Here is a 15,557-nt window from a genome sequence, read left to right as displayed (position 1 = left end):
TTGGGCTGAGATTTATGGACAACATTTTCAGTCAAATTCTGTACTTGGAAATGTTTTCTTTGTATGATATGATACAATAGTTTTAGGGCTATTTTGTGTTGTGTGTTTGAGTTTCGTTGCTCTCTTTTCTTTGTAATATGACCCTAGCACATAAGCATAAAAGCTCTAAAATTGGTATTAGAGCCTAGGGAACTTGCAAGTTTCTTCTTTTCTAGCACATGTGTGCGTGAATTGCTTGGATAGATTCTAGGAATGCACAAGGTTGGGTTTGGGGAAAGTCTATATTTGGGTTCTCTCATCACTGGTTCCATCATGGATTCACAACTTACAGATCTGCACCTTAGCACAACGGTGAGCTTTGATGTGCAAGTGGCTTGTACAGAGTAGTTGTTTAACCGTATGGACATGATAGACATGGCAGCCCAAGCACCTACCGCTCCAGATTTGGCAGCTACCTAGGCTCGCAGTTTTCAACAAGGGACGGATTCCGAAGCCACAATCTCAGAACAGCCGATGAAGGGTTTTTTACTCCTCTCGATGTGGGTATGGATGAACTGGACGAGCTTTGCTCTTAGTCCGAGAATTGTCATTTTGAACTTGCATTTGGTTGGCAAGAGAACTTCCAAATTGATTACGCGCGTTGATGAGTTGAGTTAGCAGACCCTCCTGATTCCTTTCAAGTTAGATACTTATGCTCTAGAGGTGACATGTGTTTCATCCGAGAGGTGTTTTACTTATGTGGACTTCCGAAGAGAATGGTCTCTAATACAGATCTAAAGTTCACTAGAGCATTTTGGAGGGCCTTGTCCTATGGTTTGAAAATGAAGGTATTGTTTTGTAATGCTTTTTATCCCCAACCAACTCTATGGAGTATCATGGAGGAGAGTCAAGCACTCTGCCGAATGAGGATGAACCGGAGTTAGTAGATCACGGAGGATTACAGAAGATCTTGGTGCTGGAGCAGGTTGTTTTGCACCAGCACAAGTGTGGTTCTCATCGGAAGCAACTGTAATATCTCCTCAAGTTCAAGGGCCATCCGATCTAGTAGGCAATCTGGTGTGACAAATACCAGTTCACGGATCAGTCTTGCCTATTGTTGAGAGCTTATCAAGAGAGCGCATGTGCCACTACATGGGGCTCCCATATAAGCATGCGTGGGTTTTGACCATTCCGGGTGTGGCTTTTCTACAACGATTGAGTCCTTGTGTTCCTCAGGTGTTGGCTGATCAAGGTGGAATCCACAGCAAGGTAGTGGGCTGAGATTTGTGGTCACCATTTCCAGTCACATTCTGTACTCGGAAATTCAGTTGTAACATTTTCTTTGTACATAATACAATGCAGTAGTTTTAGGGCTATTGTGTGCTATGTTTGAGTTCTGCTGCTCTCTTCTCTTCCGTTACTGAAAACCCTGGCACATAGGCACAAGAGCTCTACACACTTCTTGTTTCTTTGAAGCAACCATGTCTTTCTCCATTCCCCTTCCTTGTAACTTGCTTATGATGTGTTCAGAAAAGTGTCTTTATGGAAAATTAGATTTAATGCTTCTTTTAAGGTTTCTATTTTTGTGGTATTTCTTGATTATGATTTACTGTAAGCCTAAGCTTAACTTACTATAGATGCTTTTGGCAGGATTGGGAGGCTACGCGTATTTGTACGAACCCCTTTGGTGGGCAGGCATGATCACTAGTAAGTATTCATTACCTTTGGAACTCGGGCATCCTAGGCAAGTGTGAACATGTGAAGGTGGGCACTGATCTTAAGTTTCTTGTAGTGATTGTTGGGGAAGTGGCCAATTTTGCTGCTTATGCATTTGCCCCAGCCATCCTTGTGACTCCTCTTGGAGCTTTGAGCATTATTGTGAGGTACAACTTGTAAAGGTTCCCATGATAGCCAGGCATTATTTTGAGTTTCATTGGCAATGCGCTTTATTGCACACCATAACCTATCCGTCATCAGTTATTTGGTTGGCCATGTGCAGTGCAGCGCTTGCACATGTGATGCTCAAGGAGAGGCTGCACTTTTTGGGGATACTTGGCTGTATTCTTTGTGTGGTAGGTTCAACGACCATTGTTCTTCATGCTCCAGCAGAGCGAGAGATAGTGTCCATAAATGATGTCTGGACACTTGCAACTGAGCCAGGTTTGCGTTTTATCTTGCAATGTATAGTAACTGAGAGGCTTATTATTTCTCCTGATAAGGTTTCTGTTGACATTTGCAGCGTTCTTGCTTTATTCAGTTTCTGTGATAGCACTGGTTCTGGTTCTTATTTTCCACTTTGTCTCCCGCTATGGCAACACACATGTGATGGTGTACGTTGGCATTTGCTCCTTAATGGGATCCCTTTCGGTAAGATGTATGGGAACAAGCTTTTCTATTCTCTTGTTTTTTAACAATTTTTTCATTTGGTCTACCACACATCCCCATACATGCAGTAGCACTACTACTTTGGCTTGGTGTTCACTTCAAAGATACAGTTGGAGCAAAAGCTGTCAGTGCATGAGCAGTCAAAGAAAGCTTGAAAGGTTTACCCAAGTTCAAACAACATGGGTATTGGGTTCCTTGTTTGAACCCAATTATGAGCGTTGTGTTGCAGTCGGATGAGGAATAGGCTTTTGGGAAGAGGGCAGTTACCATTGACCATCTGGGTCAGTGAGTTGCATGCTGCATGTTGTAAGAGTTGCTTGGGGAGGAGGGGTGCTAGAGCGGCTTTGCACTAAGTTGGTCAAAGTGAGTGAGCGGACAAAAAAAGTTTGTGGGCACCTTGGGTCTAAATACTCTGTTAGGAAAAAACTTGATTTTTTAAAAGCATTTTGGCCCCCACGCTTTTGCAGACCTGCCCTGATCGGGACAGCACCTTAGATGCTAGTGTTGACTTCTACAAGCTCTTGATGCTTGCGTTTTCTGCAACGACAACAGGTTGCTTGGTTCGTGACCTCTCCTCCTTGCGTTTTCTTCCCTGCAGCCACCTCTGGCCTAGGGTTCTTGCAAGAGTATGAGATGTCTGTCTGTGGGCTGAGCGCACAGTTATACAGCGTAACGGAGAGGAGTCTGTGTACTCGCTGATCCTACGCAGGGCTGGCCGACTTTTCTTTCATGCGTAGGGCTTCCACGATAAAGCAATAATTGTTCGTCGCTTTTGCTTCTACACATGGGGGTGTCAGAATACGCAGTGGAGATGATTACCAAATCTGGGAACACGAGAGCAAACACAGTGCAGAAAAACAGCACAAGAGAAGGAGAGAGATAGAGGCGTGTAACTCTGCTCTATATACACAAAGAAGATCCCGAATACAAGATACAATGGCAAGAGAGTGGGGGGTCCATTATATATGGACCCTAGGCAGCAGTCAGCCTGCTCCAGAGGCAGCCGACTGGGTCCAGTTCTCCACGACCTGCTCTAAAGGCCAGTCGGCCAGCACACGACTGCCACCCCAGGCCAAGAAAAAATGGGAAAAATATAGTGAGGAAAAATGAGAAAACACCTATAATGGGTGGGCACACCCACAACAGAGGCCCTGGTGTCTCAAGAAAGACAGGAGATGACTTCTAACATCCCCTCTCAGCTCCTGGCTGTGAAACCAACCACAGGGAGCTGGGGTACCGCTTGAGCAAATCTTGAGATAGCGACTTCGTGAAGAGGTCCACTGTAATGTCCTCCGTCGAATAGAACTCTAGCAAGATGTCATCAGCAACGATTTGTTCACGAACAAAGTGCCTCTGTGTAACGGGAGGTGGACGCGTGTATTGGAATCGTATAAATGTGAACAAGATTCTGAGCACTTAACACTTGAGCATTACAACCACAAAGCTGAAAATGACAGTACACCACTTAAAGGGGCCGATGATAGGCTGACCCCCCCCCTTTAGGTTATATTACCAAAAGAGTCTGCAAAGTACAAGATTACGGGTGCCTGGGGATTCACCACCAGCCTGCACCTGATTCTTCCAAATACATCATGAATGAATACATTTCAAACAAGAGATTCTGTAGGTACATCCGCCCTACACACAGGTACATCCGCCCTGCACAAGCCTCTTCACAGGTACATCCGCCCTGCACAAGAGTATCACAATCCTCACAGGTACTCCGCCCTGCACAAGATGTAAATGGATCTTTAGGCCCTGTTTCCACGCGAGAAACTGATCCAGAAACCTGTGTTCTCCGCGAGCAAGTGTCCCCAATGCTTGCCCTAAGCACCTGTTACACCAGGAATCCTTGAGACACATCCATGCTCACATATTCCATTGCTGTCCGGCCTGTTTTGTGCAATAACCAGTCCAAAACAGCAACTTTTTATCGCGAGAAATCCACCTGTAAGGGATCCTACAGCCCTGTGGAGGTCCCTAGAGCTGTCCTGTATTGTCCAAGTTGACTTTGGACACCTGTAACCAGCCCAAAACTCGCAATAACCAGAAATTGCAGGTCTGAAATTTACCAATCAGCCCTTTAGAAGAGTGTGGGGATCGTTGTCCAAGCTTGTGTGAGTCCGGGAAGCAAGCAACCAGCCCTGTAGCAACTCCCAAAGCTCCAACCAGCTCTCCAATGTGTTGAATAATGAATAAAACAGCCCAAAAGGCCTCTTGAGGGAGGCGCCTTTTTCCAGTGCCACCTATGGGGCTTGGTGGATACACATACTGGCTGACATGTGTCCCCATAAGGTGTCCAGGTAGGTGTCCAGCCCATAGTGTTCCATTTGTCCTGTTTGTATAAGTTTAGGTCCAACCAAATGGGAAATGGCCATAAGCTGTCCGGACTTCATTAATTTTGGTCCAACCAAATGCGAACGCATTATAAGTTGTCCGGCCACTTATTAATGAGTGTGGACCTGCAAACCAATAAACTTTAGTAGTAAATGAAATAAGCTGTAAATTGAGTGTGGACGCACTTACCACCTGCAAAACCCATAAGCCCACAGTTTTAGGCCCAAACAGGAGTGCACACACGTGTCCACAGGGTGCCCGGGCGTCCCCGGTCCCTCGGACTTCACAAGCCAAAATAACAAGCATTGTCCAGGCAGCAAGACAATGTCACGCAAAGTAAAATAAAGTTATGGCATGCATCATTTATGCATTGTTCACATGTAAACTTGGAGAACCACCTATCATCATTCTTGTACTTGAAAATATTCCGCCTGCCATCATAACACACCATGTGTGCATGGCTGGAATCCACACGGGCACCGCCTGAAAGTCCACAAATGTCCTGCCATGTCCTTGGACTCATATACATCCACTCATATGATCCATACACATGCCCAGGTATAATACATACATGCATCCGCATGCTTCTAGGCCTGACACGCATCCGCATGTCCCTAGAATATAGGGGTTTGTGACATCCCCCCGGCTTCTAATTAGGTGACCGCAACTGAAAAGCCTCCAGATAGGCCTTCAAAAGATCTGGGTAATCCTCGAAGTAGGCCTCATCCATCCATTTCGCATCCAAAGCTGAATAATTCTTGAACTTCACAAGGTACCTACGAACAAGTTTGCCTCCCGCAAGCTTTCGTTCCTTGTGAAAAACAATCTGTTCAGGTTGAAGAATCTCTTCCAGCTCATCCACCTCGGGTGGGTCTTCCAAAACCGGCTCAAACGGTGTTGGTCCCACATAAGGCCTCAATAAGCTCACATGAAAAGCATTATGCATGTTCCAATGATCTGGGAGTACAAGCCGAAATGCAACATCATTGATCTTCTCCAAGATCTAAAAAGGTCCATAATACCTGTTGGAAAGTTTAGGGTACTTTCCCTCTTTCCCTGGCCTCTTCCGAAGGCGTGCCTTTTCAAATTTCAGCAAGACCCAATCACCTTGTTTGAATTGTACATCCCTTCTATGCTTATCAGTTGCCTTTTTATTCTTGGTTTGAGACCTCTCTATGGCTGTCCGCACCTGTGCAAATGCAGTATCCAAGTCTCTGACATACTCATCTGCTGCAAAAATCTCATCCTTTGTACAAAGGATGGGTGGTAGTACCACCTTGCCATAGATAATCTCAAAGGGCGCCTTGCCCGTAGAAGTATGTACCGTATTGTTGTAGGCAAACTCCACAAGTGGTAAATACTTCTCCCAATCCGATTTGCGGTCGGATACATAAGATTTCAGCAAGTCGAGGACGGCTGAATTTGCTATTTCACTTTGCCCATCTGTCTGTGGATGGTAAGCTGACGAGAAGTTCAGCTTTGTACCCATATTGTCAAACAATGCGCGCCAAAATAAGCTTGTGGTTCTAGGATCTCTATCCCCCACAATAGATTTAGGCATGCCATGGTGTTTGAATATCTGTGCCAAAAACATCCTAGCCATATGATCTGGCTTTATTGTCTTGCGCACGGGAATGAAATGTTGGGAAACTTATCATTGAGTGATAATGCAAGCTTAATGTGAGCATTGAGTGATGAAAGAGCTATGGTGGTTCAAGATAAGCCATGGTGGTCACATGAGCAAAAGTGTAGTTAACTAGTACTTAATCAAAGATTAAGAGAACATAATGGCAGCACAATAAGGAGCATCACATAGCATATAAATTCGTGTTTTTCTCATTAGGAGGGCCACCATTTTATAGCCAAAGTGTACATGGTTGAATGACATCATTGCTTACATCTCATCAAGAGCATCCAAGGCCATCTCCCCCCACATGGCTCCCTAGAATATAGCCTCCAGAGAATCTTCAGAAACTCGCCTACTTCAAGTGGGGTTTGACCCTTTCATTCACCTGGATTCTCTTCATATTACATGGTCCTTTTACATTTCATTGTGTGCCTTAACCTTAGACCATGACATTGATCATATATTCCAACACCCTCCCTTGATCATGGCATGGTATATTGCCCTCCCTTGATCCAAACATTACATGAAAGAAAAAGCTTAACTCATAAGGAGTATAGCTCTACAGTACATAAAAGAAATTAGCATTGCTCATAGGGAGCATAGCTTCTACATTGCAAAAAGAAAATAGCATGACATGAAAACATTCCTCTCCCATACCCCATCATCATCATAGCATCATTATCATCATATCCATGGGCATCATCATCATTTGTTGGTCATGGAGACCCAACTCCCCATCAATCCCCCCTTGAGGGCTACATGGCCTACTGAGAGATATTGTGGGCATCATCATAACACATAACCTACATCATCGGTGGTTAGAGGTGTCCATACATAAACATTTGGGTAAGAGAGGGCATAAACATTGTTGGCTTTAGAAAGCCCATTCTGCATCTACCGCTTCATCAAAAGAGGTAGTAACATTGTTACATGCTTGAATTGCTTCTTTGGAATCATTCGAAGTGCTTGCCATATTTGCTTGGTTGGTGTAACATTTGTCGGCGAGGTGACCTGGTTTTCCACATTTGGTGCATATTCGCTTTGGTTTGTCTTTGTGGTAGCAATTCTTGGCAAGATGTCCTGTCCTTCCACAATGTGTACATTGGAGTGGTTTGCCGGTTTGCTTTTGAACAAGGTATGCCTGGTTTGAGACAAGATCAATGGCTCTACCTTTTAACTTCTTCTCTTCTTCCAAGAGAACACTCTCTATTCCCTCCAAAGTGGGATCCTGCATGTACTTTAAGGTCGGCATGAGTGTATCATACTCGGATGGCATTGACTTTAGGAGGATGGCTATGGCATCACTCTCCTTGACTGGTTCATTGATGGCTTCGAGCTGAGCCATCAAGCTCTTCATGGTGTTGATGTGAGATGCAAGTGTCTCATCAATCTTGTACTCTAGACTGTAAAAGTCTACTTTGAGACTGATTTTGCTGTGGAGGCCTTGAGCACCAAAAGATTTATCCAGTGAATTCCAAGCAATTTGTGAAGATGTTCCATTACCAATGTAATGTATATAACTATCTTCAACTCCAAGGGCAATGAGAGCTAATGCTTTCTCATCCTTGGTTTGCCAAGAGACTTCTCCTTCTCGTGTGGCAGGTTTAGGTATAGTACCATTGACTATGCCCCAAACTCCTTCTTTCATTAGTAAAAACCTCATTTTGACTTGCCAAGTATGGAAGTCATGACCGTTGAATTTCTTGATGAAAGAGGATGATATGTAAGTTGACTCCATGATTGGAACTGAACAATGCAAAATATTAAAAGCTAGAATCCCCCTTCACCATATAGATGCATGAAATTACTCAAGAATTCCCCAAACCCATAAGCCTTTGCATAGTGATAAGAACTGGGCCTAGACTTGATTTTCATCCTAGGTTTTCTAGTTTTGCTTTTGGGTTTCAATGATTTCTTGATATAATCTTCATTAGATGATTCAACATCCGAATGCATGACTACAAAGAGATATTCAACTCAATATGCATATTAGAATGTCATCTCAATAGATAATTACTATTAATTATATGATGATTAGTGGAGATGATTAATTCAAAGAAGAAAAACTGCCCCCAAAAATAGAGTGAGCTTTGAGCAATTGAATGAAGCTCTTCCCAAATGAGAAACATAAAATGATTTAAACCAAGTGAAAACCAAGGTATTGGCTTTAAGCTCAGCACTCAAATATGTCAAGATGTTGCTTCAATCTCTGTAAATCTTCTCTGCAACACAGCATGTACTGTCATTGATAAATTAGTTCAAACAGCAGCTACAGTGGACCATTGCTCATGAAAATCAATGTTATGCTCACAAGAGGAATTAGCAAACCATTCATCGTACGGCGCCGATTTGAGGAATTTCGCTGCGCAGAAGTGTGCTGTTGCAGAGCTGATTTCGCCGTTTGTAGTTCGTGGGAGCTCAAATGGAGCTAGGCGTAGATGGAGCCGGTTGTTAGCTTTCTTTTGAATCAAAAAGCTTGAGATTTGATGGACTATAGAGCTCATATGAAGCAAAAGACCAGCAGGGGGTGAGTTGAAGCTTTAATGGAAAGCTTGAAAAAATGAAAAATCTAATTAATGTGGTTAATTACTATGCCTAGGGATAATCATGGCTCTGATACCATGTTGGGAAACTTATCATTGAGTGATAATGCAAGCTTAATGTGAGCATTGAGTGATGAAAGAGCTATGGTGGTTCAAGATAAGCCATGGTGGTCACATGAGCAAAAGTGTAGTTAACTAGATCTAATGTACTAACATCAACACTAGAATGTTCAATGGTATCATGTACAAAAACCAAGTAAGAACAAGCTGATTTCTTTATTGCCTTATTAATTTGTACATGGCTTACAAGAGGTATGGTACTTCCAGTAGTACCAGCATCTATAGAGTGCTCACGACCTCTATGTACAAAGCTGATTTTCTTCTCTTTGTAAGCCTTAATAGGCTCTAAACGGTGATGCCAGGGCATCCCCAACAAAACATCACAACGTGTAAGAGGAGCCACTAAAAAGCTCTCATGGTCGAGGTAGTCCTGTATATGTACACGGAGCTTACCAATGACCGGAGTTACATCAACCTGTTTGCCCTCAAAGGCGGCATTTGCATTCCCATGTCTTCCACATTGAGACCTATGGCAGCAGCCATCTGTACGGATATAAAGTTATCTATGGAAGCATCATCAAAAAGAAACAAAGCGGGCTGATCCTTTAATTTGCCCCAAGCCTTGCATATGACTCTACTCTTGGGCTCCTGCCCTGTATTACCCTGCACATCGGGTACAACATTCACAAGAGGCTTTTCCACATTAGGCTCAGCATTCTTAGGATTCTGTGGGCATTTAGGATATATATGATCTTTACTGCCACACTTAAAGCATTTTCCAGCTTTCCTGTACTCTTCCAATTGCTGTTTTGAGAGTCCAAAATTGTGGCGTTTACCCCCCGGCTTCTTTTCGGAGTCATCCTTTGCATCTCGGCCATCTTTGGGAGCATTCTGAGGTGGCTGTCCACCCTTTTTCTGGTCATAACCAGCCCTGAATTTGCTCTTGTTTTGACCTGCAAATGGCTTATTTGAGGGTGCTTTTATGTGCAAGTTCTCCGCAATCATGGCTGAGTGTATAAGCTCTTGTATGGTCTTATTTGGGTACACTCCCAAGCTTTGTTGGATAATGTGATGGAGCCCCGATTCAAACTTTCTCTTCTTCTCGTCCTCTCCAATCTTCATGAAGGGAGTACCCTTGAGAAGGACTTTCCAAAACTTTGCTATGTATGAAGCAACGGACTCTCCCTCATCTTGGGACAGCCAATCCCACTCCTTGCGTACATCCTTTGCAAAGTTTGGTGGTAAGAATTGATCATAAAACTGAATTTTGAAAGAAGACCAAGTTGGGGCAGCACTTCCATCAAGTATTTTTGCAAGCCACCAATCACTTGCCGTATCCTTGAGATGCATTCCCACATGCCTGAGCATAGACTTTTCCGAAAAGTCTTCATTGCAAAAAGCTATCTCAAACTGTCTATTGAAAGCAAGTGCTTTGGTAGAGTCCATCCGTCCCTGAAAGTTTTCAAACTTTACATCCTTGTCACCGGACTTGAACTCTCGAGGCTTCTTCCTTCTATATGCATCCCTATGTACATCCTGTTCATCTGCATGATGATGATGCCGCGATGAAGATTCACGATCCCTCTTCGTTCTCTCTTGAGCCACACTCTCCAAATGAGTGGAAAGCTCAACACGAGAACGGATATGTCTTCTTGGAGCAAAGCGGGAATGAGTAGAGGATCCCTCATCCTTACTCTTCTCTTGACCTGCATCAAGCCTAGCACCAGGGACTCTTGTCCTTTCAGCATTTGGCACTTGCTGTGCTCTTTCTGCTTGTTGTGCATCATGTGCATCACCACGGGCAGCCATGAGGGGTGGCTTCTTGAAAGCCAAACTACCATCTGCTTCAGTGTATACATCACCCTTGACCATCAGGTATGCAAGTGCAAGCTCTCGGAGTTTCTCAACATCCATTTCCTTTGCAATTGCTTCAAAAGTGACTTCATGGACCGAAGCCTTTGCCTTCGCAGCCAACACCCTTTGTACATCCGGGTCATTTTTCAATGACCTAAGCTCTTCGGTTTCAGCCCTATAGCGTCGCACTTGACGCCTCAAAGATTCCAAATCAGAATGCATAGTGTCATGAGTACCTGCATCTCCATAGACATAATTGCCTGCAACATCTCTTGCATCCCTTGTACCATGAAGTTCACGGTCCTGCGTGTTCTCCACACTGTCAGAAATGTGGCTGTCCATGACACTCAAATCAGGTCACCACTTATGATTCCAAGCCTCAGACCGTTTTCCAATGAGGGGAAAAACTGAGCTCTGATACCAATGTAACGGGAGGCGGACGCGTGTATTGGAATCGTATAAATGTGAACAAGATTCTGAGCACTTAACACTTGAGCATTACAACCACAAAGCTGAAAATGACAGTACACCACTTAAAGGGGCCGATGATAGGCTGACCCCCCCCCTTTAGGTTATATTACCAAAAGAGTCTGCAAAGTACAAGATTACGGGTGCCTGGGGATTCACCACCAGCCTGCACCTGATTCTTCCAAATACATCATGAATGAATACATTTCAAACAAGAGAATCTGTAGGTACATCCGCCCTACACACAGGTACATCCGCCCTGCACAAGAGTATCACAATCCTCACAGGTACTCCGCCCTGCACAAGATGTAAATGGATCTTTAGGCCCTGTTTCCATGCGAGAAACTGATCCAGAAACCTATGTTCTCCACGAGCAAGTGTCCCCAATGCTTGCCCTAAGCACCTGTTACACCAGGAATCCTTGAGACACATCCATGCTCACATATTCCATTGCTGTCCGGCCTGTTTTGTGCAATAACCAGTCCAAAACAGCAACTTTTTATCGCGAGAAATCCACCTGTAAGGGGTCCTACAGCCCTGTGGAGGTCCCTAGAGCTGTCCTGTACTGTCCAAGTTGACTTTGGACACCTGTATGTGCACTGTTGTGCACATGAAACATTGCCAGTCCGCGCTGTGAGTTTGCCTTTGGAATGATGTCAGTGATTCTGTGTATTTGGTATGGTACCGGATGCCAGATCACTGAGTAGTTAGCTAGGGTTTGCTTTTAGAACAAGGGGCCAGCCCATAGGGCTACCCCAGGTCTTTGTGTGGGCATGGGGATAGTGTGAAACCACCCCCATGAGGGCCAGGAAGGCCCTGGCTGAACCCACCAGCCATGGAGGGGCTGTAGGACAGCCCTAGGGACAGGCTAAGGACAAACACTGAGGAGATACAGTCTTTGTATGGCTGTAGGGCAGGTATGGGGCAGCCCATACAGGCTGCCCAGCCCCCAGACTGTTTGCAAAACAGTGTCCAGCCCATCTTGAATAAGGCGCATGATGCCCAGCCATATATGGAACAATGCGCAGCATTTTATGGGATTTTCCTAGCATTTAATGCTATTATCCAGTCGTGGGACATGATTATTGCTGGCCGCCTGGACTTCAGCTGGCCGATTGCTATTGCTGGAGTAGTATAAATAGGTGAGCCCACAATCCCATTATTTCATCTCATAGTTCACCAAGTGCTCAAGCAAACAAGGGCCAGGACAGCCAAGAAGTTGCTAACGCAAAGGGGTGAAGGACTGCAGGTCAAGGGCAAAGATTTCTCAGCCAAGAAAGGTCAAGATTTCTGCATTTTCTTTTCAAATTTACATCATTCTAATAAAGCAAATACACCATCCGTGGTGGGGGCCTACAGAGGGTATTTGGGACCCAATACTATGTCCTCTCCTCTCTCTCTCTCTCTCTCTCTCTCTCTCTCTCCTCTCTCTCCCTCTCTCTCTCTCTCTCTCTATTTTCTGCACATCTTCATTCAGTTTGTGCGTTAATTCCATCGCGAAAAGAGTGCTGAGTTCTGAGCATTGAAGTCACTGAACTTCTCCGAAGCTTCCGCATGTTACAGTGGTATCAGAGCCTACTTCAATTGCAAGGATTTGTTAGAAGTCATCTCCTGTCTAGTTTTATACACCAGGGCCTTTGTTGTGGGTGTGCCCGCCCTTATGAGGTGTTTTCCCATTTTTCCCCTATTTTTTTCCATTTTTCTGTGGCATGGGAGGTAGTCTAGTAGTGGCAGGAGGACCCTGAGCTTGGCCGACTGCATCTGTGACATGGCCGACTGCACTACATGAGTCGATGCTGGCCGACCCATTTTTGATGCTGGCCGACTGTGATTATTCAGTCGTGGAGGATTTCTGTGTCCAGTCGGCTGCCCTACAGCAGGCCGACTCTGCTGATGTGGGGGCATATATATAGGCCCCCAACCCCCATACCATTTGTGTATCATACCCGGGATCTTCTTGTGTATATAGAGCAGAGTTACACGCCTATTTCTCTCTCTCTCTCTTGTGCTGTATTTTTTTCTGCATGCGTTTTGCTCGTGTTCCCAGATTTGGTCATCATCTCCGTTGCGTATTCTGACATGGTATCAGAGCCTAGGCTCTAGATAGTTCTTGGGATTTGTGTGAGCAAGAGGGGGACTGTTGTGTGGCTGATTGGTGGACTGTTTTGGACTGTTCGGGAAGAGGAGAAGCAAGAGGACGGCAGGCTGATTTGCTGGACAGCCACTTGCAGGTATTAGTTCTTCTTTGTTCCCACCCACCCACCCTTTTCAGATACATCCCCGCAATGGCAGATCTGTTTGAGATGGCTGAGAGACATGTGAAGATCCCGACACTCCCCACGTTCCCGGTGGACCGTCAGCTGGACGGGAGCAACTACGGCATATGGAAGGTTATGATGGAATCTGTTCTGGAGTCTTACGACCTCGCTGATTTCGTCGTTGTTGGTGTTCCACGGCCGGAAGTAGAGGAAGGGGAGTTACCGTCGATCCGGAAGGACCGGGAGGCTCAGACACAGATGTGGGATCGTGTCAATGCCAGGGTCCGTTCGTTTATCTTTCTCAACTGCACACCGCAGGTAATCAATCATGTAAAGCATATGACGCTGGCCAGAGGTATATGGCAGCATTTGGCTGCTCTTTACAACAGCGTATCGCCCATGAAGAGGATTTTCTTGGAAGTACAAATGCGGGTTATGAACCCTGCAAAGTCGTCGACGATGCGGGAGCATATTAACAAGCTGCAGGCTCTTTAGCAGGAAGTTCTTCAGGCTGGGAAGGAGATATCGTCAGAGGACATGGCCATAACGTTGCTGTCGCACTTGCCCTCTCAGTATTCAGCATTTTACTCGTCTTTGATTACTAGTGGCAGGCTCAGCACCATCACGTGGGAGAAGCTTGTGCCCATGGTCCTGGACCAGGAGGAACTATTCACGAACCCTCCTCAGGGTGGAGGTTCGGAGGCCTTAACTGGCTAACGGTCGAAAGGCTGTAACACGGGCAAAGGGAAGGCTTCGTCGGAGAAGTCGTCTGAGAAGAAGTCCATTACTGACCGCGAGAAACTGAAGGCAGAGAGGACCTGTAATGATTGTGGCGAGAAAGGCCACGTTTGGAGGCAATATCCCAAGCGGAAGACCGAGAAGGGTGAAGATTCCTCAGTAGCAATCATGAAGACTCCGACTTTTGTGCACTTGGAGGTGGTGGACACCGATGTTTCATTTTCTTCAGGCAGGGAGGAGGTTGGAGGACTCTCCGCAACGGAGGCACTTTGTTCGTGAACAGATCGTTGCTGATGACATCTTGCTAGAGTTCTGTTCGACGGAGGACAGTATGGTGGACCTCTTCACTAAGTCGCTATCTCAGGATTTGCTCAGGCGGCACCCCAGCTCCCTGTGGTTGGTTTCACAGCCAAGAGCTGAGAGGGGGTGTTAGAAGTCATCTCCTGTCTAGTTTTATACACCAGGGCCTTTGTTGTGGGTGTGCCCGCCCTTATGAGGTGTTTTTCCATTTTTCCCCACTCTTCGTATTTTTCCCCTATTTTTTCCCATTTTTCTGTGGCATGGGAGGCAGTCTAGTAGTGGCACGAGGACCCTAAGCCTGGCTGACTGCATCTGTGACATGGCCGATTGCACTGCATGAGTCGTGGGACTCTTCTGATGCTGGCCGACTCATTTTTGATGATGGCCGACTGTGATTATTCAGTCGTGGAGGATTTCTATGTCCAGTCGGCTGCCCTACAGCAGGCCGACTGCTGATGTGGGGGCATATATATAGGCCCCCAGCCCCCATACCATTTGTGTATCATACCCGGGATCTTCTTGTTTATATAGAGCAGAGTTACATCTCTCTCTTGTGCTGTATTTTTTTCTGCATGCGTTTTGCTCTTGTGTTCCCAAATCTGGTCATCATCTCCGCTGCGTATTCTGACAGGATTCAGCAAAAAAACCAGAATTTTTTCTCGCTCGTGTGGTTGGTTGGAGTGTCACGACGCCCCTTTTGCTGGACACCTTGGGGTACACAGGACACTATCTTTAGTGAAACACACTTTTTATTGGCCGAAGATGAAAGGGTATGTAGAAGATTATGTTCTCAAGTGTCAGATTTGTCAGGCAAATAAAGCTGAACGCTTTAGACAGGCTGGGTTGTTGCATCCTTTGCAAATCCCAGGTAATAAGTGGGAAAGTATTTCCATGGATTTTATTACCGGATTGCCAAGAACACATCAAGGCCATGATTCTATTTGGGTTGTGGTAGATCGCTTGACAAAGATGGCTAGATTTTTACCGACCCGGAAGACTATTACAGCC

At 45.3% G+C, this 15,557-nt stretch overlaps 1 protein-coding gene across 1 annotated transcript in view; it reads left to right on the top strand.

The window, feature by feature from the left end:
- The window catches only part of LOC147605564 (putative magnesium transporter NIPA4), a 30,717-nt gene that overhangs the window by 3,801 nt on the left and 11,359 nt on the right, over window positions 1-15,557 (top strand). Inside the window, exons 3-6 of the mRNA XM_086793679.1 lie at window positions 1,630-1,686; window positions 1,772-1,862; window positions 1,979-2,139; window positions 2,219-2,346. Coding sequence (XP_086649805.1) covers window positions 1,630-1,686; window positions 1,772-1,862; window positions 1,979-2,139; window positions 2,219-2,346 — 437 coding nt within the window. The remainder of the gene's footprint in view (window positions 1-1,629; window positions 1,687-1,771; window positions 1,863-1,978; window positions 2,140-2,218; window positions 2,347-15,557) is intronic.

This window comes from Cibotium barometz, chromosome 59, assembly GCF_041138505.1.
Source record: "Cibotium barometz isolate CiBa-2024 chromosome 59, ASM4113850v1, whole genome shotgun sequence".
In the NCBI taxonomy this organism is placed as follows: Eukaryota; Viridiplantae; Streptophyta; class Polypodiopsida; order Cyatheales; family Cibotiaceae; genus Cibotium; species Cibotium barometz.
Note: the sequence above shows the minus strand (reverse complement) of the source record. Positions and strands in the feature narration are given on the sequence as shown.